The 21,925-nt window shown below is 41.4% G+C and overlaps 2 protein-coding genes across 4 annotated transcripts in view; both read right to left on the minus strand.

Annotated features, from left to right (window-relative positions):
• Positions 1–21,925, minus strand: part of Txndc16 (thioredoxin domain containing 16) — an 84,601-nt gene that overhangs the window by 27,666 nt on the left and 35,010 nt on the right. For 2 of the 3 annotated variants that reach the window (XM_029469058.1, XM_021181560.2), the window contains 7 exons: positions 12,538–12,628; positions 9,251–9,401; positions 5,239–5,405; positions 4,857–4,917; positions 2,452–2,575; positions 1,745–1,888; positions 851–910 (listed from right to left, as the gene is read on the minus strand). In XM_029469058.1, the coding sequence (XP_029324918.1) occupies positions 851–910; positions 1,745–1,888; positions 2,452–2,575; positions 4,857–4,917; positions 5,239–5,405; positions 9,251–9,401; positions 12,538–12,628 (798 nt within the window). The remainder of the gene's footprint in view (positions 1–850; positions 911–1,744; positions 1,889–2,451; positions 2,576–4,856; positions 4,918–5,238; positions 5,406–9,250; positions 9,402–12,537; positions 12,629–21,925) is intronic. The other variant, XM_029469057.1, reaches the window with a different exon arrangement.
• LOC110309612 (ataxin-7-like protein 3B) lies at positions 15,058–15,575 on the minus strand. The gene is made up of 2 exons (XM_021182362.1): positions 15,386–15,575; positions 15,058–15,332 (listed from the first exon to the last, which is right to left on the minus strand). Exons 1-2 carry the CDS (start codon positions 15,573–15,575, stop codon positions 15,058–15,060), a joined length of 465 nt encoding a protein of 154 aa, XP_021038021.1.

Genomic DNA, 21,925 nt, shown 5'->3' on the forward strand with positions numbered 1-21,925 from the left:
AAAACCCTAACTAAGACACCAACTTAAATGAAGAATAACTCAGAGCATTTCCACTAAAATCAGCAACAATCAAAAGTGTCCACTTTCTCCATACCCATTCAATACAATAAAGTACTGGAAGTCTTTGATAGAGCAATAGGGCAACTGAAAGAGACCAAGGGGATACTAACTGGAGGGGAAGAAATCAACCTATCTTTTCTGTAGTTGATATCGTAATATACACAAGTATACTTATGTATACATAAGACCCTAACAATTCTACCAGAAAACTCCTACAACCAATAAACGCTTTCAGCAAAGTAGGCTACAAAATTAACTTGCAGAAAAGTCTGTAGCCTTCCTATACACATATGACAGATTCAAAATCATGGAAATAGCACCCTTCACAATAGCCTCAAAAATATATATAATATCTTGGGGTAATCTAGCCAAGCAAGTGAAAGACTTGTATGATTAAAATCTCTAGGACACTAAGGAAAATAAAATGTATTGTAGACGATATCAGAAGATGGGAAGATCCCCTATGCTCATGAATTGTTATGATTAATATAATAAAAATAGCCATCTGATCAAAAGCAATCTACAGATTCCTCCCCATCAAAACTACAACACAATTCTGCACAGAACCTGAAAGGAAGTTTTCAGCCTCATGTGGAAACACGAGAACTGAGGATAAAACAGTCCTGAGTGATTTTACAGCAGTCCTGTTAGAAATACCACCACCATCCCCCTTTATTTACTCATTTAAACTCAGTGCCATAATCTAATTGTTTTTTGCATCTTTAAGATGGTTTTACACAGTTTCACACTCAGACAAAAAAAAAAAAGCATGCATATCACAGGATACTACCTTTCAACTTAACTGCCACATCAATATAGGATTGTAGAAATGCCATGGACACTGCATGCCCTATAATAAAAGCAGAAAATTCAATAGGCATTAAAGCACCCATGTTTACGTCACACACATAAACACATAAAGAGATTTATGGGAATTACAAAAACTAGAATTTCCAAATAACAGATATCATACTACAGAGTACCCAATATTATTCAATCACTTATATTGCTTCCAAAAGCAAGTAATATTTTCATTCATACTGTATACAGTGAAATGGCTATTACTTGAAGATAATATTTCCTATGCTACTATAAACATGTTGATATATGGGCTGGAAGAGATGACTCAGTGGTTAAGAGTACTGACTGCTCTTCCGAAGATCCTGAGTTCAAATCCCTCACAACCATCTGTAATGAGATCTGATGCCCTCTTCTGGTGTGTCTGAAGACAACTACAGTGTACTAGTTTATAATGATAAATAAATCTTTGAGCTGGAGCGAGTGGGGCTGACTGGAGCGAGCAGAGATCCTAAAATTCAATTCCCAGCAACCACATGGCTGGATGGATGGCTCACAACAATCTGTACAGCTACAGTATACTCATATACATAAATCTTTTTTAAGAAGTTGATATATTTAAAATAATTATATTCACTAATACTAGCTTTGAAAACTAGCTGAATTTCTAGCTTAACCATTGACCTTCAATTTGTAAATTATATATCTAGAAGCACAGAAAGTTTTACTTCTTAGAATCAGAAGTAAATGCTTCAAAGTGTGCTGTCTACTTGTGACATTAAAAACTATGACATCTTACCATGTATAATATTTAGAAAGCAACATAAAACCCATCTTTCAGGGGTCCTCGTATGTCATATAGCATCCTGTCAAAGCTCATACTTACAGGTAGCATAGAAGAGCACTATGCTGTCAGAAGTCATGACCGTTGTATTAAAAGTCTCCTCTGTTAGCTCCACAGACAACTCCAAAGGTAGTGGTTTCTTCCTATCTCTGTAAACAGTTCCTGCCACCTCATCATCTTCAACAGCTAAATGTTTTTTAAAGAAGTTAATTTACATAATTAAATAATTAAATATTTAAAATGTCAGGAGCCATCACAGGAAAAGTGGGCTCCACCACTCTGCTGCCGATGTGACCTCAGGCAAGTCACCTAACTGTGAAAACAGATTCTTCATCTACTAATCACAAGTGAAGCTTGCTCTTACAGAGGACACAGAGAAAGCTGTGTCAGCCATAAGAATGAGAGCCAGAAGTGATTAATATGTACATATTAAGATATTACTGAAAGTTACTACTAATACTGCTGACAACAGACTCGTTTACAACTACAAACACACTAGTGTTAATTACAATTTTGTTTCCTAGTAAGAAGGATAAAGATGAAATGTGCCATGGCTTTGTGTAGATGCAGAAAGCCCAGGGGAAGACAAAGTCAAGACTGTGGGAAGCTGGACGCCTGGTGTGAAACAATGAAGGTACACACTAAAATGCAAGAGAAGGCAGCCTGACATCTGCACACCAACCCACCCAATAAAATGTGATTCCATTTTACTGACATTAATGGCAGGAGGGGGGTCTTACAGTTCTTACCCAGATCTGGGCCCTCCATGTCTTCACCTTCATCTTCTTGTATTTCTTCAAAGTGCATATTATTTTTCACGTGGGAAATGATTAACTCAACATCATTCAACACCAGAAACTCCACAGGCACATCCTAGAAATGTTATCTTTCAAGTTAGCATTCAGAGTACAGGTTTTCACGGTGACATTTTCAAACATGTCAACACATTCCGTGCTTATGGGTCTCCTTCCCCTGCTGCCCTCCTGAAACTTTCTTGCACCCTCTCTGCTGGTCTACTGCTTCCTGCTAAACAGTACCCCATATTTAGTTACAAGTACCCCCTTCACCCTTCTTCCCTCCTCCCCTTTCCTTCAAGATCTCCTCCTCTCTCACTGTCCCCTCTCTAGCTTCCTGAATCTTCACATACGCATGCATACATGCACAAACACACACATCTAGATTATGCATGTGAGAGGAAATATGTAGTATTTATCTGAGTCTTTTTTCACTTAACATAATATCTCTAGTAGTTCTATCCATTTTCTTGCAACCACACTGTTTATTCACCTGTTGATGGACATTAGGCTGACTCCATCTTCTCACTATTGTCAATAGTGTAGTAATAAGCATGAATGTGCAATATCCCTGTGGTCTGCTGACTTCGGGGTTCTTCAGATAGATGTCCAGGAGTGGTATAGCTAGATCACATGGTAATTTCATCCTTTGATGTTTTTAAAGATGTATTCTTAAACTGTGTGTGTGTGTGTGTGTGTGTGTCATGTGCACATGAGTATAGGTGCCCATATAGTCCAAACCAGAGCATCAAAGCCCCTGGAGCAGGAATTACAAGTGGCCGTGGATACTGAGAACAGAACTTCAGTCCCGTGTGAAAGCAGTAAGCACTCTTATTAACCAATGGCTGCCTCTCTAGCTCCTGTATTTCTTTTGATCCTTTTGTGTATGGTGCACTTATATATGTATATATATGAAGTGTGTGTATGCACATGCACATGTTCATGAGTTTCCCAATGACATTTGTGCTGGGTGGTTTTATTTCAACTTAGCACATGCTATAGTCATATAAGAAGGAACCTCAATTAAAAAAAAAATGCCTCCAGATCCAAACTTAAGCAAGCAAGGATGTAGAGCATCTGTCTAATTAGTGATTGATGGGGGAGGGCCCAGCCCATTGTGGGTGGTGCCGTCTCTGGGCACCTGAGTTCCTGAGTTCTATAAAAAAAAGCAGGCTGAGCAAGCCATGGGGATCAAGCCAGTAAGTAGCACCCCTCCATGGCCTCTGCACTAGCTCCTGCTCCCACATTCCTAACCTGTTTGAGTTCCTGTCCAATGGTGAACTGATCTTCTTCTTTCCAAGGTGCTTTCTGCCATGGTGTTTCATAAGAGCTTTAGTAACCCTAACTAGGATGAGGCCCATGCTTGTGAATGACGGTGTGCTGTGTGGAGATCGGAAGACAACCTTTGTGTCCTCCCTTTCCATCCTTGATTGACACTGGCTCTCTGTTGTCTGACCAAGCTAGCCTTCAAGCTTCGAGGAATCCTCCTGTCTCCCATCTCTTTAGAGGGGCTCTGAGGTTACAGGCACTCACTAGTGAGGGCTCCTTTTCATGACTTCTGGAGATCCAAATTCAGATCATATTTGTCCAGCTAGCATTACACCTGCTAATCCCTCTCCCCAGCCTACAATAGGCTATTTTTTAGTTTTTTAAGGACTTCTAACCAGATTTAACGGCTGCACCTGTATACACTCCTGCAGCAGTGTATAAGGGCTTCTCTTTTCCCAACTTCCTCACCAGTGTTTGTGGTCATGTGTTATCTTGATCACTAACATGTAACAAAAAATTTTTATCAAAAATATTTTTCTTCCTAGGAACTAAAATAAAACAAAACCTCTAAACTTCAGTTCTAAAATTAAACAACAACAAAAAAAATAGATGCCATAATTACTAGAAAGAGAAGCATCCAAACTGTACATCAGCTAAAGGCAGATGGCCACCCTGCATGTGTGTGTGTGTGTGTGTGTGTGTGTGTGTGTATGTGTGTGTGTGTGATAACATACACCATTAACTCATACAAGAGGACTCCAAATGAAGGGTGGCCTGGACTACATAGTAGAGACTGTTTCAAAAAATAAAAATAAAATGAATCATTGTCTTTGGCAAATTTTGCCTTCAGAAATTTTGCCAAAGAAAGAAATCAATGATATTCAAGACAATTTATAAGAGCAGGCATAATATAACAAAAACAAATAATTAAATATAATTTTAGGGAAAAGTAAGAAAATAAAAAAGCAATTGTGCATTTTTCAATGATAATTTAAAGATCTTTCTAATAGTAAACATGTATTACTTTAGTCCACATGGACTACTTTAGCTCAAAGAGGTAAAATTACAGACCAGTGTGTAAAATGACTAACCTTCTCTGCTCTTCTGAAGGCCACATTAGCGTGCTGAGGAATGTTAACATCCATGGAGTCCCTTTTGCAAAATGGAAATAAATTTTTATTCACTCATCTAAAGAAGCCACCCAGGTTATAAATCTAAAACAGAACTGTACATTCTTATTCTAAAAACAATTATGAATAGGTTACAATTTAGTGAGCTTGAGAAATTCCATGTATAAATACCAATTGGATTGTCTAGTCCTCGTTTTAATTTTAATCAAGCTAAGTGTATAGACTTCTGCTCAGCAATTAGTCCTAACTGTACTGGAATCTGTTAGATGAAAGGATTTTTTTATTATTAGACTGCCATACAAAACTTAAGAAATATTATTTTGAAGGTACTATGGTAAGATACCTCAACAAGAGCAGAACCCCTGCTTTCCCCAGAAGGTGCCATGCCACCCACTCCGCAGTTCTTCTGTCAGCCTCCTGGGTAGCTCGCTGGCTGATAATAAAAACCAGTGGCAATCCTAGTTGTAGATGAACGGTTGAGACCTGCTGGGGATCTTCAGCCACTTCCATCTTAATTTAGAAAAAAGAAGGCAAAACATTCTCACTCTATGGTAATAACCCACATGACAGACTGCATAAACCCTCTCGCACACACACAAACACGCGGAACTAATGTTTGTAAATATATACTGTATCCTATGAAACTAGTCTCTAAAAAATGATGTGAATAAAAGTTTAATTCAACTCCCCCAGATCTCAATTTATAAAAAGAAGTAAGATGCTCTTCAGGAAGAAAAAAACCTGTAAAACATATATATCAACTTTTACCATTTTTACCAAATGATTGCGCCTGAAGGGTCTTCTTGGGATTCAGGTAGAAGCGTTCCTTTTGTCTACCAGGTGCAAGTAACCAACCACTGTGGAGAATATTTATTATCACCCTTCAGTATTATCAATCAGCCTTCAATATTAAGGTCCTTGGGTTTAGCCATTAGGCTGATGGCTTAACCATTTCCCAATCTGAGTTCATTGGTGGGAACCTTAACAGTAGGTCTGGATTGGGGCTGAAGAAATGGCTCAGTGGTTAAATGCACTTCCTGCTCTTAAGGAGGACCCAAGTTCTGTCGCCAGGACCCATGTAGGGCAGCCCACAATTGCCTCTAACTCCAGTTCTAGGAGATAGGCACCTGCAGTAACATACACATAACCATAAAATGGGCACACATGGATACAAATAATTCAAAATAATAAAAATAAATATTTTAAAAATTTGTCTGGGGTAACTTCATATCTGGTATAATCTCAATCTATTTGAGATTGAATACATATACAAATTTACAGTCAAAATTTGTAGTTTAAATTGATTTAAAAAAAAAAAACAAAGCAAAAAATTCAGATACAGTTACAGCCAGACCCCGTGGAACACGACTATAATCCCAGAACGTAGGTTAAAAGGACTGCCCCAGGTTCAAGGTTACCCTGGACTGCAGGACAAGTCTTATGCTAGCTGGAGCTACACAGCTATGTAGTCAGGTTACATCTAAGACACTAAGACACACACACACACACACACACACACACACACACACCTAACCATTAGATTATATATGTCTCTATTTTAATTCTGACTCCCTTTATAAAAGGAGATGATATAGACAAAAGCACCAACCTGAATCAAATTTTATAAGGTTGGAAATGGAATATTAGATTGCAATGATTAGACAAACACTATCACACAAAACTGTGAATCTTACTTTCTACTTCTGTTTGCTTATAAATTTAACATAAGCACACCAAGTCATTTCAGATCCTAAATGCATAAACATAGGATAGTTTGCAAAACCCAATGACCACTGTCCCTCAAAGGCACGTAGTGTACTGATGTGCAAACTAATATAGTGTAGCATGAACAGGACACTGGGTATGTGATCCCAGCAATCCAGGGGCAGAGCAGCCAGATTTCTGTGTTTAAGGCCAGCCTGATCTACATAAAGTGAGTTCCAGGCCGCAGAACTTAATAAATTATAATTTTTAAAAGGAGTGACCATGGCTGGGGCTACACAACAAGAACAAACTACAAACCAGTCCTTCAAGTCAACTTCCGATCTGCCTCACAAGAGTCCACCCTAACCCCAGTGCCTGCCCTACCCTTTGCCATACCACCAAAATGCATATCTTTGTTACACTCAATTTCAGCTAATAGGCTGTTTCCTATTAAAAATATTTGACCTCACTTTGTTTTTTTAACCTCAAGGATATTTGTCAAGAATAATATACAACCTCAAATACTAATCTGGCCAAATGAGAAGTTAGCGGCAACCAAATCAGATGAGAACTCTGGCATCTCCTTATCCCACCAGGGTTAAGACTTCACCCTTGCTCAGTCTCAAGGAGTCTCGGGGCAGTGTCAGTTCCCCGCACTCCGTAGTTGCCTCATCCCTCCTCTGGAGCAGAGATGCTAGCCTGGTCTTCTTGGCCCTTGCAAACCCTTCCAGAAACTCTGGGCCAACACTTGGGTTCTCATTCCAGCCCTCTAACTCCCCACTCCCTGCAGTTTTGCATTCAGATCTTTCCTGCTTTCCTGACTTCCAGCCTCTAACTAGGATTCAGAATCCACATCAGGTCCTCAGCACTCCAGGGGGGATAAAAAGATTTAAACTGAAAATACCCATGCACCCATTCTGTGAGAATTCTGAAAGAAAAACCACTTCGGAATTCAGCAATTTAATATTGCTTTTGTAGAGCTGAGCCCTGTGCTCCACAGCTCCAGAAAGCGCCACTCAACTGTAAAGTTCCAAGAGCACATTCATAGAGACTAGAACAGCAATCCTGGACTTTATGCGTGCCTGGCTTTCAGGTGCAGCTACTTAACCGCTTCCCAACCTCCTATGCAATCTTCAAAGTTTCTTTTTTTCATTTTAAGATCAGTAGCACATAATTCCTACTATCATAAAATAAAATCAGAGAATCTCCTTCCCAAGTATTTACTTAAAAATTGTTTTTAAAAACAATAAAAATAAATCCGTAAGTAGAAACTAGGAAAAGGGTAGAACTTCAAGATGTACATAGCAAAAAGAAAAACATTTCCTATTGAGTTTAGTATAAGTTAGCATTCTGCCCCCTACGGGTAGGTAGACAAAAAGACAGTTTTTTCTTAAACTGTGCACATGGAGCGTATGATAGGAGGATACTGAGCTGGATGCCAGCTTGGGCTAGACAGCAAGTTCAAGTCCAACCTGGGCTACACAGCAAGTTCAAGTCCAACCTGGGCTACATACTGAGACCCTGTCTCAACAACAAGAAAACAACCCAAAAACTTCTTTGCAACCAAGATCCAGCTGAAGAAAAAATTATTTAAAATCAAGAACAAAAGGATGAAGCCATGGAAAGTCTAACAGGCTAACTCTGCGTACATCAAATGTAAAGCCAGGCTTTTTAAAACCTTGACATTGTGACTACAGAGTAAAACGGAAATGTACAGATTTTAGCTTTACAGTACTAACAAAAAATTAGAACGGCAAAGGGAACAGAGTTGAAAATGAATACCTGAAGTTAATTTCCCCACCCTTCAAGGCAAAAGCAAACACCCCCTTCTATCTAAAATGACACGTACTCTGTGATTTCTTAGTGTTCTCATGACTTAACACTTGAGATAATATTTCCTAAAGGGCGCTTGATAGATGTTCCTAAGAAAAATAACCCCTTTTATGCTTATCAGCTTCTTCTTCTGTTATGTTCAAACACAATTTAAATGTAATGCTTCTCACTACAAGATGATATTCTACAGTTTGCCCACTGAGTCATCCCCACTCCATCTGCATAAGGTGCAGGGATAATGACCATCTGATCCACACTTTCTGAGTGACTAGATGGGGCAACTTGTACCTCTTTTAATTTACCCTTTGTGGTCCTGTTAGTTGTAAAACACATGAATCGTGTTTTAAAGGTGTATCATGTGGGAAAATCTACTGAAGGGTATTCACAAACTCAAGACAAGCCTCTAACATTTCAGAGAAAGTATTGACCACATCATCGAATGTGTCTCTAGGACTCTTTAAGGCTAATGCTAACCACATTATGGTTCTAATAGCTACCAAGTTTTGGAACGATGACGAAAACATTCACGAACTCTGAGCACTCACAAGGATCTGCACTCCTTATAACTGTGACTCGGCATTATCACTCGTGTGCTATATTTAGGTATTTTGATGCAATAAATCAAAACATAAAACACTATTTCAAAAACAATTTATATTCTACATTTAACAAGAAATTATTCTCCAATGCTATGAAATGAAAACAACATGTCCACGGAAAGAGATTAAAATAGTCACCAATATAAACACTTACCTGTGAACCAAAACTTACTAAATCTCACGTGTGAATCTCTGCTGCAGTAAAGTGAAAACACATACCAATAGAGGTGCGTTCATTGTCTTCACAAATACATGAATATTCAGTGTGGTCAATGGCTGTTCCATTAGTGTTCTTCTGCAATGCTCGGTCAAGTCCAAGACCAGTTTACAATGAAAAAAGTACAGATGTGCATGTTCTATACTCTCAGAGCTGTGAACGTAAACCAGGACAAGGCAATTAATGAGATTCTGTGTGTGGTCCTCTTACAATGCAAAAAAGACATACTTTTGCATGTCTCTCATGCACTGAATTTAATAAAAACCTAAGAGTTAACTTTAAAAATAAAATCAACTTGGACAAAGAAGACAGAAAGTATTTAAGAAAACTATCTTAATATCTGAACAAACTCTTATACATTAATATCTATATTAGGTTATAGATTTCAATAAGACAGTCACAGATGAGATAGTCTTTAAATACAGTTGCCTTTCTACAGCTATCCTAAATGAAGCTTTGTAATACACATTTTCTAAGTTTAATTTAACCTAAATCTGTTTTGAATAAACTTTAGCTAAACGATGCCTTAAGACAGAAGCCATGTGAGAGCTGAGGCCTTCTGTGAATCTGTATCTGAAAAATTACAAAACTGGGCAAATACAGTTTGTAATTTTAGTTTGGCATTATTTCAATATAAGAACTTAAATTTACAGTGAAGATAAGTTTTGCCAAAACTTAAAACATCGTTTTTTAAATCTTCATGTAGTATTAATAAAATACTACAATACTTTATTTTAAAAATAACATGTTTAACTAAATAGTAACTGATTTCTATAAATAAGCAAATATGTTAATAATTTTTTAAATCTAGAATTACAGGATTAGGATACACAGACCAGGCTATTTCTTTCTATTAGTTACAATGTGATTTCTAATAGAGTGAGTGATTAGGAAACAAATGCCACAGGACCCAGAGACCCCTGAGCTAGAATGGACCTGAATATCCGCTTCTCTGAGGACTAGGTTTCATGTACCAGAAGGTATGTACGACCCAAGCCTTCAAAGGAAGGAGGCAACCAACAATCAAGCCCAGCTCTGATGTCTATGCTACATCAAACAACCACCAGCATAACGGTACAACCCTCATGGTGGCACACATAACTTGGCAATAACCAGCCCCTCTCTAATTGGATCTAAGATCCACTCAACAAAAGGGAGACCATGCTTGGTTCTGGAAACCTAGCTTTCTACTCAGTACTAGTAAAATCATGGTTATTGGAGGAGAATCTATAACTACTAATTTCCTAAGCAAGTACAGTCCCTAACAACAAGCTGCAAACATTTGTTGTTATACCTGCATCCTTCATCAAGGAAACTTCTCTTTGCAACAGATAGAGACCATGACAGAAAACCACAACCAATCAAAATGCAGAATTGTGGAGTCCAGTCCCAACCTACCAATGTTCTCACACTTAAAGCTCAACAAACACTGTGGAAGAGGAGGCCAAGCATTGTAAGAGCCAGAGGATGAGGAAGGTTGCAGTGAGATTGTGTTTCCTAATAGACCAGATGCTACACCCATAAAGTCTCACCAACATGACTGCCTAAGTGTGACCTGGACAAGGATGACCAAGGAGTGTGCCAAGCTAAACGAAGAAAAGCCCGTGAGGCCTCAACCCTGCACAAAGAACTATAGACAACTGAGGGGAACTGGGAGTGGGAGAGGTGGCCCTCCCAGGAAGGGCACACCAATAGGTTGTTCAATGCCAAATGGTCAGCCCTGAGAACATATATACAAGTATGATTATATGGACTCAACAGGCAATCTTTAGTAATATATATGCATATACAAATACATATATGCATGTAATAACAGTTTTTAAAAAGCAGGCATAAATTTGAAAGAAAGGGGAAAGAGGTATGTGGGAGGGCTTAAAGGGAAGACAGAAAAGGAAGAATTGCAATTAAACTTAATATCAAAGATAAAAAAAAGGCTTTATGTTAAACAATAAATACTAATAAGTCTACTCAAATCCTTTAAGTGCTTAAGCCAAAAGAGATGTATAAGGGGAACAACTAAAACAAAGTTTATAAACTATAATCTACAAGATGCTACAAAGAACAAAGAAATTTTTCATTCTGCCTCCAGGTGGAAGGAAATAAGGAAGGAGAAGAAAGGGAAGATCACAGAGCTCACACAGAAGGGGAGGCATAACATTTTTGCAGGAAGGGAAAAACAAGTGTGAATTTCAAAGAAAGCAACCAGTATCTACCTAAGACTAAAGAAAGGACAGAGCTTCCCAAGGGTAAGTCTGGACTGCTCGCTAACCACTGCTGAAAGTGAAGTACTGAGCACTGGATACACTGGTGAGAGGGGTGTGTCATATTCAAGTCTCTGATGTAAAATAAAGCTGGAAAGCTACTGTAATCAGGCATCCTTTGTTTGCTGCTCAGAGAGGGTATATTGCTATTGGAAATTTAAAAGCACATGTCACACAAAACAAGGAAAGTTCAGAAACAGGTTAAAAACAGCACGGAGAATCCCTGCAGAACAGCAGGAGCACAGACCTTCACTTTAGCACTAACACTTCTCAGTCTCCAAGGCAACCTTGTAAGGACATGTCTTCGTCTTTCCTATAATTGGCCTAAAACCTACAGAAGCATAAGATCTCTGTCCTTTAAACAATTGTTTGTGGAATAATGACAGCTATGATGCTCCAAGAGATCAGCCAGGAGGTCACATGAGAAACTCTGGCACAGCCACAAAAGTCATGCTTTGGAATTTTCTTGGAAAGAATTTTGAAGCTGTTAAATTTCATTGGTTACTTGTGATCTTGAATACTAAAGGAAAAACACTTATCCTAGATTGATTCTCTCCCACCAAAAGCACTGAGAAGTGGGCTTCTAGGTAGACCTATAAATTATGAATTAGAGAAAAAAATCATAACATTCTGTTCAAAAACTACTTAGATGCACTTGTAACTATTATGACAAAATGACTTTTAGAACCCTCCAAAGACTCTCTAGAGGCTAATTCTGAATGTGTTACTTTACCCCATGTGACCACTACGGATCTGTTCCTAAGATCCCTACGGTAGCCATCAAACACTATCACACAGCTTGTCCACAATGACTCGGTTCACCCAAAACTACCATTGTATCTATGGAATGCCACAGTGTGGCTCACAACAGGGTAGTGAAGGCATTCAGGGCTCCCTATTTATTTACAACTGTGTAAGATTCCTTTAGAGAAACCCAAGCTCTGACAGTGAAGAAAATGATGACTAAGCAACATGAAACATACCCACAACAGAAAATCAAAACATTGACCTGAGTCTCTCATACATACCCGATATTTTCTAAAAGAGCAATTTCTGTGGTTAAGGCAAACTGGTAAGAGGTCCCATACACAAAAGCAGCTTCCATGACTGCTCTATGCTCTGAAGAGGAAACAGGGAAATAGCATGTGACTCCATGCAAACTTTTTTTTTTAAATTTTATTATCATTTAGCAGTGGGAAAATGCAATTTACACCAACAGCCATATGGGCAGGGGGAACACGAGAGCTAATTAGCTATTTGTATAGGACAGATTGCTTATTTAAAAAATAAGAATCTCTAAAACAAAGGACAGTTATGAATTTTATACTACCCTCCCCCAATGATCCCAGCATGAGATAATGCCAGGTGACCCCTGGGCATGTGGTGGTGGGAACTAATTTATAGAAGAAAAAAAAAAACCCACAAACCACAGAAAATGTAAAGAACCCCTTCCCCCATATACATACACTCAGATACATAATAGGATTCCTGAGTGGTCCATACAATGAACAGAAGAGGAAGGATAGAATTCTGTTGTTACAGGAAGGGGAAGGGAAGGGGGTAGGGAAAACCCACACCCCACCAGAGTTTCACCTATTCTCTGGTCAGTCAGGTGTGGGAGGGCTGCCATACACTTTCCACTCAGCCCCGGGTGGGCATTCAAGCCTCTGACCACTCTTCAGGGGGTGGCCAAGGGGCAGCCCTACCTGGGAGCCCTGGAGCCACTTTCCTAAATCCCCGGGGAGCCCTGGTGCTACTTTGCTAAAGCTCAGGGGTTATAGGAGAGAGGGATAAGGGAAGAGAGGTTTCCAACACTGGCGAGAGTGAGCGCAGCAGATCTTGACTGGAGCATAGGAAGGACTTCCATCAGGAGATTAGGAGAAAGCCTATCCCATCCTCCAAGCGCAGTGGGCCTTGATGAGCAGAGACATTCTATGGTTTTAGAGCTTTATTATAGAAATGCAGGGGGAAAGAGAGAAGGTAGAAAGAAAGGGGGGAAGGCTAGAGAGAAAGAGAGGGAGAGAGGAGAGGAGAGAGAAGAAAGAGAGCAAAGAAAGAGAGAAAGGAGTAAGAGAGGAAGAGGAGAGTAGTGAGACAGAGCGAGGTGGAGCTGGGGAGGAGTTTAGCCTGAAGGTCAAAAGCTTGGGACATTGTCTATGTGACTTCTGGCCATGCATCTCTTGTGGGGGTTGGGGGGGGGCAGTAACTTAGGCAGGAGCCAGAGTTCCAGGAGCATAAGGGAATGTCTACCGTGTCATATAGGTGAATTATGACCATCCTGGGGTTCAGACCTCAGCTCAACTGGAGACCAGCCTGTCTGTGCATAGCCCAATGCCCCACACCCGTGCTGTAAGGAGGTCCTGAGGACCGAGTGACGAACTGCCATTTGTGAGGGCACAGGTGGAGACAGTCTTAATCACCAGAGCAGAGGTCTGACTGTCCAACTGAAGAAGGGATTCTGCAACCATACCAGATAAACCAGGACTGTTTCAGAGCTCTTAGCATTAAACTCATTCACATTACTGAAGGCAGGTGGAAAAAGTCCCCCCCTGGCTCAATTTTCAAACAGCCTCCTGCTCGGCCATGATGTCCTGCTGTAGGTCAGTGGTACCCCCTGGAGGAAAGCGACCTGTCATTAGCGATCAAGTCGGACCCATGGGCTGGTTACATCACAAGTAGGAAAAGACTGTCCTGCCAAATTTATGCCCACAGTATAGAATTCAAGACATGAGTCTTCCAGGTGGACATGATACGCAGTCAAGGAGGTACACTTCATCCTCATGGCATCAAAACAAAATCTTCAGCTGTTTGTAAATTACCTTGTCCTTTGCCAAACCTTTGCCACTCAGTGGGATGGAAAAGCAGGTCTTTTGATGAGTCAAAGGCAAGGCCTTGTCTCCACAAAATGCTGGACCTTTGGAAAACAGGTGATTCTGAACTTCTTGTAGGCAAGGGCACAAGGGCTTCCCACCAAATTCAAACGGGAAATGATATTTTTAGTGTTTAAGTCTCATGCCTGACTTCTATTTGTATCAAAGAGGCCCAACTGGAGGCTTAGAAATCAGAGGAGCAGTCCACTGAAGCGGCCTGACCATCAACAGCATCTAAAACTTCGTGGGAAACCCATGACATCAAGCAGATGCAAAATCTGAGAAACAAAATAATTTTATAGGCTGAGTACACAGTTGCTCACCTGTGTACTGAGGGCAGTTCTGGGGCCTTGTATATCCACATGTATTTATAGAGCTCAAAATACAGCAAGATGCCTCTGGACCTCCTGTCCAGGATTTCGGAGCTAGCATTGGTTACCCTTTCAAATGGAACAGGATTCTCCTCAGGATTCCTAAATTCTCCTCTTTTGGGTTTTGGTTTGTTTTTGTCTTGTTTTTGTATTTTAATGCTAAGATCTCTAAGGGGAAGTGGGAGTTTTGTTTGCTTTTCCTTTGTTTATGAATTTCTTTTCTCTCCAACTTAGCTTATTCCTCCAAGCCACAGGACCAGTCTGTATTATTGTCCTGGTCACCGTCTCACCCTCTCTCATGTGGTGACTACTGGAATTCCGGAGGTGAACGCTGCAGTTCCAACTGGGGCCCAGCCTCACGTTCTCCAGGAAGGGAGCAAAGCAAGAGGTGGCATGCTCCTTTGTCTTGCACTGGCTGAATGCCAAAATCCTTCACACTACCTGTGTCTGCAAACTCCTGGTAGAAGTAGCCACACTTGACTGCCCGGTGCACCTCAAAGCAGAATCCCAGGCAGGAATCATCTATCAGGTCTACATAGATCTCCTGGACTATGGCCTCCAGCTTGTTAGTATCCAGGTTGCCTAACAAAAATCTCCTCTATCTTAATTGGTAAGCGACTGTGCAGAGGGTTTACTCAGGGCACACTCAGGCTCCGTGGGCCAGGCTAGGCCTGCAAGGCCTCTCCGGCCCCGTCCTCCACATCCACAGCGACAGCAATGGCTGCTCAGGAGCTCCAACGCTTGCTCTGCTCTGAGGACACCCACGTTCGGGATTCTGAGCCGCACTAAAGCCTGACTCGCTGCTAAAACCGTCTCAGCCTCCATGAAAACTTTTATTCTGAACGGTTATCCTATCTCTTTTATTACCTGTTACATTTAAGGCAAGATGGTTCAGTAGTTAAGAAAGCTTACTGTTCTTCCAGAGGACTTAAGTCCATACTCAAGGACCCCCATGGGGCAGCTTGTAATTCTAGCTCTGAGGGAAGCAGTGCCCTCTTCTAGCCTCCACTGGCACCTGCTCACACAAGGTGTACTCTTTCACAGACATATAAACATAAAAGAAACTTTTTAAAAAATTAAAGTATATTTTATTCAATTGTTAACTATTTAATTTTTTTTAAACTTCTTAAAACAAAACAAACAAAAAAACAAACAATAAACCTCTTCCACAATCGGTCTTCCTTGTCAAGCCTTCAAATGGATCGGGTCCATCATCTACTCTATCATCCTGGAGATGCTTGTTAGAGCATGTCAGTCTATTCTACCATTGTCTATTGGCATCTGGTACACAGCGGCCATTCTGTGGACCTTTATTCTTTAGTCTTGTGCCAGGCCCTTTGGCTGTTAACCCTGCCTCCTTCTGTAGTTTTACTACCTCTCTCCCTTCTCTAGCACCATCATGAGAAGATAACATGAAATACAGTTTTCATCACCCTGTACTCCACAAAGTATCTTAATTCTTTTACAATCAATATAATATACAACCGGCTGGTCAGAGACTAGACGCCAGCCATCTCTCTAAGAAGTTCAATGCTGTTTCCATTCTTGGTCCTTGTGCTAGCTGCTGTTCCTGTTGTGGGGACCGAGCACCCGACATCAAGCAGCACAAGGAAGAGGAGACTGTTCTGGCTCCCGATTAAAGGGGACACAGTCATCATGGTGGGAAGCAATGGCAGGTACAACAGTATAAGCAGCTGCTCACACTGTGTCTGCAAACTCTCTCTGGAAAGACTCTCACAGATGAGCCCAAAGGTGTGTCTTCCAGGGAACTCTACATCCAGTCACACTGATCACCGTCACATTAACCACCATAGTCCTTTACCTACACACACACACACACACACACACACACACACACACACACAGACCTCAGAACAGTTGCCACTCCTCACATCCTGGCCTTAGCTCTGTAATGACTTCAACCCCTTACTCCCTTAATCCCTCAGCACCTGAATTTAATTTCAGCTGCACACACCACCTGTTACACCTGCCACTGCAGCCAGGGCCAGCCTCCTCATCCACTTCTGTCACACTCACCAACACTACTCTCTTAATTCTTGGGGATTTTACTATTCAAAATCCTCAACCCTCAGCTCTTGGCTTTCTGCGCCCCAATACTCACTGCACCACTTTTACTACTCACTGCTCTGGGCAGAGCCCACACCCTGGGACCACACCTCTCTGCAGTTCCTCACTATACTCTGATCAAGTTTGCGATACATGATCAATGTTTACAATTATTACCATTCCTAATGAGCTAGTGCCATCGTTCATGGTAAGTCCACTATTCTCCCTACTCTGTACCTGCACCAGTGAAAATATACTCTGCAAGAGAAAAAATAAAACCTGTTAGCTAATAGTCTCACTTTCAAGTACTGATATTAAATATTATTTCTGCCTAGCAGAAAACGTTAATGTTATTATTTATTTTGAATTTTTAAACCATAATTTTGCAATGTGTCCCAGTCTGTCCTCAAATGGCAGCCCAGCTCTAGGAGTACAAGGGTGAGCAACCATGCTATATAGAAACCATTCCTTATTTCTAGACCTCCTAAATGACTGTTTCATCTCTCTTTTCCCCTCTCAAACTGAGATTTCATTTCTACTTCAATGTACGACTTCATTTCTACTTCATTGATTAAAACAGACCCAATTTTTGGGATGTGGAAGAGACGGTTCAGTTGGTAAAGTGCCTGGTGTGCAAGCGTGAAGATCTAAATTTGATCCCATAGAACTCACGAGTTGCAGTGAGCGCCGGTCATCTCAGCACTGGGGAGTGGGAAGGGGAGGATCCTGTGGGCTAGCTAGCTCAATCAGTGCGCTCCAGAGTCAACCAGAGGCTCTGCCTCCAACTACAAGGAAGAGATCAACCAAAGAGACACACATCAACCTCTGGCCGCCACAGACACACATGTACAGGGAAGGCTGGACACGCCATAACCTCTGCAAAGCGCATCTGTCTATGAATGTACCTAAACCGATGCCACACTGCCCCATCCTTCCTATGACCACAGAAGAACATTCTGTACATTCAATACAACCATATCTCCTCCTTTCGCTAACTAGATTTATCCCCCTGTTGCCCATGCCTAGCTCTGGCTGCAGCCATTCCCCTGAATGAATGTATTCCCTCTTCTCACCCAGCACTTTCTTGTCAATACACAAACAAGTTTCTTTGAAGAGTCTTCTGTGCCTCACATATTCTTCCAGACAACACCCAGGTTACAGCGCAGCTTCTCACATGATCTCTAGGTACATCTCCACTGCGCTACTGCTCTCTCACAACTGTGGCATCGTTCCTACTAACCCACAGAAACTGTACCTGGTAAGGTTATCAGTAACCACCACTGTGCTAACTAGCTGTTCTTAACTCACTATATTTAACACAACTGTTCCTGTGTTCCTTAAAATCTCATCTTCAGCAATGTTCCTCCCATGCCCCACTACTCATCCCAGCAGTGAGGGCTGAGCCCAGGACCTTACATACGGCTAGGCAATCCTGCTAACTCTCACTCCCAGCCCCAACCCCCATCTTCAGGGCGTCAGCAGAAATGGTCCCTTTAGAGGACGGTACTGGCTACAACTTGAAAGTCTGGACGTTCCTGATTTCTGCTGCCCTAAAGAATTCAGAAACATGAAAATGTCTCTGTAGATGGAATGGCTCACAGGAGAAAATCATTTTTGGTATGATAGGCCCCTGCCCACCTATGTAACTAAGACAGGGCTTTTATTTGAACGGAAGGATGAGGCATGCATGCCTAGCAGACAGAAACATTTTACTTCTTTCATAGCTCAATCCTTTTACTTCAGACATCAGAACATTAATATCTAGGGTACCCACTGAGCTGGGAAGGCATGCTTTGTTCTGAACCTAGACCTGAACCCGCCTTTTCCATAGGTGGGGTGTGTGGCTAATGCAGACATTCTGAGTGCCCTGAATAGGCTCTTGAGGAACAGCATTTCTCAGACGTGTCTGGTAAACATCACCTGGTGCTTATTTAAACAATAAAAAAGATGTATGGACTTCCCTGCACACCTGCTGCTTCTGCTTCCTTCCAGAAACCTGAAATGGAGACGGAGTTCAGAAGTCTTCCACTCTGTGAACAGAAGTCTCCTTTCAGCTAGATATGAGGATGGCCCATTCTAGTTACAGTCTCCACCAGTGTTAACAGCCATCATTTTTGGACTAAGAACATGGCTGGAAGAACATGGTAGACAGCTTTAATTTCAGCCCTGCCCTTTTGAGGTAAAGGCAAGCAGAACTCTCTGAGCTTGAGGCCAGCCAGAATCATGTAGTAAGACTGTCTCAATAAGAAAAAAAAAAACTTACTTCCCTCACAAGAATTTGTGGTACTGGTTAAAGCAGTGTGTAAAAAGTTGCCCAACGGGAGGTTTCAGAAGAGAAGTGGGATAAGGGAGGCTAAAAGCACTCTTCCTTCCAGATCTGGCCCCTTCCTAACAGCTCATTTATGACCACTTAAGGGCAGACAGATGTTGTTCCTGTAAATTGCCTATTGTCAATAATGTTGCAGTGGACATGGGAGAAGATAACTCTTCAAGATACAGATTCAGTCCCCTTAGATAGGATTGTTGAATTAAATGATACAGGTGAACTCAGAAGAACAAGGGTAGAGGCAGTTTATACAAGTCAGTCAGTAGGCTACAACCCTAGAGAGGACCCCTAGATCTGAAAAGTAAGACTTTCCCATTTTGTGTGATCCCTAAGTTAGCATCGCCCACTAGCTGGTCAAGTAGCGTGTGGAAAAAACAGGAGGTTTTTCCCACCTCCCTTCCCTAGACCAGGGGTTCTCAACCTGTGAGTCAAGGCCCTTTCAGGGTCGAACAACCTTTCCATAGAGCTTACCTAAGACCATTGGAAAACAGTGATATTTATACTACAATTCCTAACAGTGGCAAAATTACAGTAATGAAGTAGCAGTGAAAATAATTTTATGTTCGAGGGTCACCACAAATGAGGGACTGTCTTCATAGGCTGCAGCTTTAGGAAAGTTGAAACCCACTATACAGCTGCACACATCCAGACTGGCATCGCTAAGAGATATTGGATATTATGTGAAAGGAAAGCTACAGTCTAACCTCCTCTAAGGCAGAGTAGAAGGTGAGTCTTTGGCAAAACATCTCTACTCTAAGGTTAGTGAAAGGGGTTTCTACTAAGGAACAATCAAAAGCACCAATGTGAGAAGATCATCTAATGAGATGTCCACTGCCAGAGTCAGATGAAAAGCAGACCAATAGTCTGGATGTCAGCCTCTGATGATGTGATTTCCCAAACGCCTTTAGAACAAACATCCTTGACATCCAAGTCGTTAATATTATGTTTATACTACCTGAAAAAATATGCCAGGGATAGTTTTGCTTAAAAACTTACCGTAGTATTATTGAAAATATATAGAAAATCTTTGGATAGGTAGGTATTGAGAAAACGAGAAAATATATAGCAAATCTCAAGTTATATCTGAGTGACAAGAAGCCACCCTGAATTAAGAGAGCCAGTATAACAGGACACTTTCAGGTCATGGACAGGCACAGTCTCAGATGTGAGGGTTAAGTCACTGCTGGCTCATTTCTGAGTCACCTGAAGGGAAGAAGTGCTGGAAGTTAGGTTCCTCCTTGGGTCTGGTACACTGAGGTCAGGTGACTCTGTATCCCAGGAATACTCACGACAGCAGGACCAGAGACACAGAGGAAAGGCTGGGCTTGCCATGTACAACTGTCAATGCATTTGCAGATATGGTAGTGTTGATGAACCTCAACTGAGGGAGCTATGAGGGTAAGCAAATGCCAAGCCTACACCACCACCTCTGCAGCATTATGGGGATGAACTAAATCTGGGGGCTTTCTTGTTTGTTTTGCATGGCATCATATACCTTGACATAAGAGTAAATGTTTGGAGGAAAACTACGCACCACACCTTTGTTCGGAGAGAAAAGCTCTTATCTTCTCTTTGCTTTTAGGCACTGCTGCACACAGACCACCCTTGTTGCTCTTACTGGTTCTTCCTCACCTCTGAGTACACTCAAGTGCTTCTGGGCATTGCAAATCCATGTCCCTCGTCTGCATCCACAACATGAAAGTGCTAGCTAACTGTACCCAGCTACCCTGCTGTATCTGCCAAGTATGTTGTCAAAAAAGCACTCCAGACCTCCCACTGCAAACGTTCCTGGCCCAATCTGATCTTAGCTCTTAGCAGTTTGACCTTTCCAATCTCCTAGACTGTCTCAAGCCACCTGTCTCAGCTATCTGAAGAAAGTAGCTATAACACCCCACCTCCAGAGCACAAGCCTACGCTCACACTTCCTCGACCTCCACCGGCACCACCCTGTCTAGATCAGCCCAGCACCCGGTGCCCACATACTATACTCATTTCCCATTTCCCCATATCCTCCCCCTTTACTCCTTCCCATCTATTTTACACACTGTGGGCAGATTGAGGCACTTAAATATAAATCACAGAATTAATCCTTGTCTTGCCATAACTCACGTTTTTCACTAATTACAACTAAAAACTAGGGAAAACAAAACTCGAGACCCTGAAAAGTAAACTAAATGGGCAAGCTGTTAGCATTATGTTTTAAATTTTAAATGTTTTTCTTTGGGGGGGGGGTAAACACTAACATGGAAGTCAGGGGACAATTTCTAGAAGCTGGTTCTCTTCTTCCATGAGGGGAAAGGAGGTTCCTAAGATTGAAACTTGGGCCACCAGGGTTAGTGGCAGACACCTTTACCCAATGAACCATTTTGCCGGCCCTGGAGTACTATTTTATGAGGGTGTTACATTTCCTTTTGCTTTTTAATTATTTCACGTGCATTAGTGTTTTGCCTGTAAGTCTGTCTGTCTGTAGGAGGATGCTGGAGCCTCTGGAACTGGAGCTACAGATAATTGTGAGCTGCCATGTAGGTGGTAGGAACTGAACCTGGGTCCTCTGGAGGAACATCCAGTGCTCTTAACCGCTGAGCCTTCTCTCCAGCCCCGGGTATTATGTTTTGTAACATGCTGAAGCACTATGTCTACGCAAACTAAAATTTCAACATGTAATTTAATTCATAAAAACAGAGAATTGGGACATCTTCTGGATATATGCCCAGGAGAGGTATTGCTGGATCCTCCGGTAGTACTATGTCCAATTTTCTGAGGAACCGCCAGACTGATTTCC

The sequence above is a fragment of the Mus caroli genome, chromosome 14, assembly GCF_900094665.2.
Source record: "Mus caroli chromosome 14, CAROLI_EIJ_v1.1, whole genome shotgun sequence".
NCBI classification, from domain to species: domain Eukaryota; kingdom Metazoa; phylum Chordata; class Mammalia; order Rodentia; family Muridae; genus Mus; species Mus caroli.

Coding starts and splice junctions, on each gene's coding strand:
- LOC110309612 (XM_021182362.1), bottom strand. CDS start 15,575: ATGGAGGCTGAGACGGTTTTAGCAGCGAGTCAGGCTTTAGTGCGGCTC. Junction 15,333..15,385: donor GGAGCCTGAGTGTGCCCTGA/GTAAACCCTCTG, acceptor GATTTTTGTTAG/GCAACCTGGATACTAACAAG.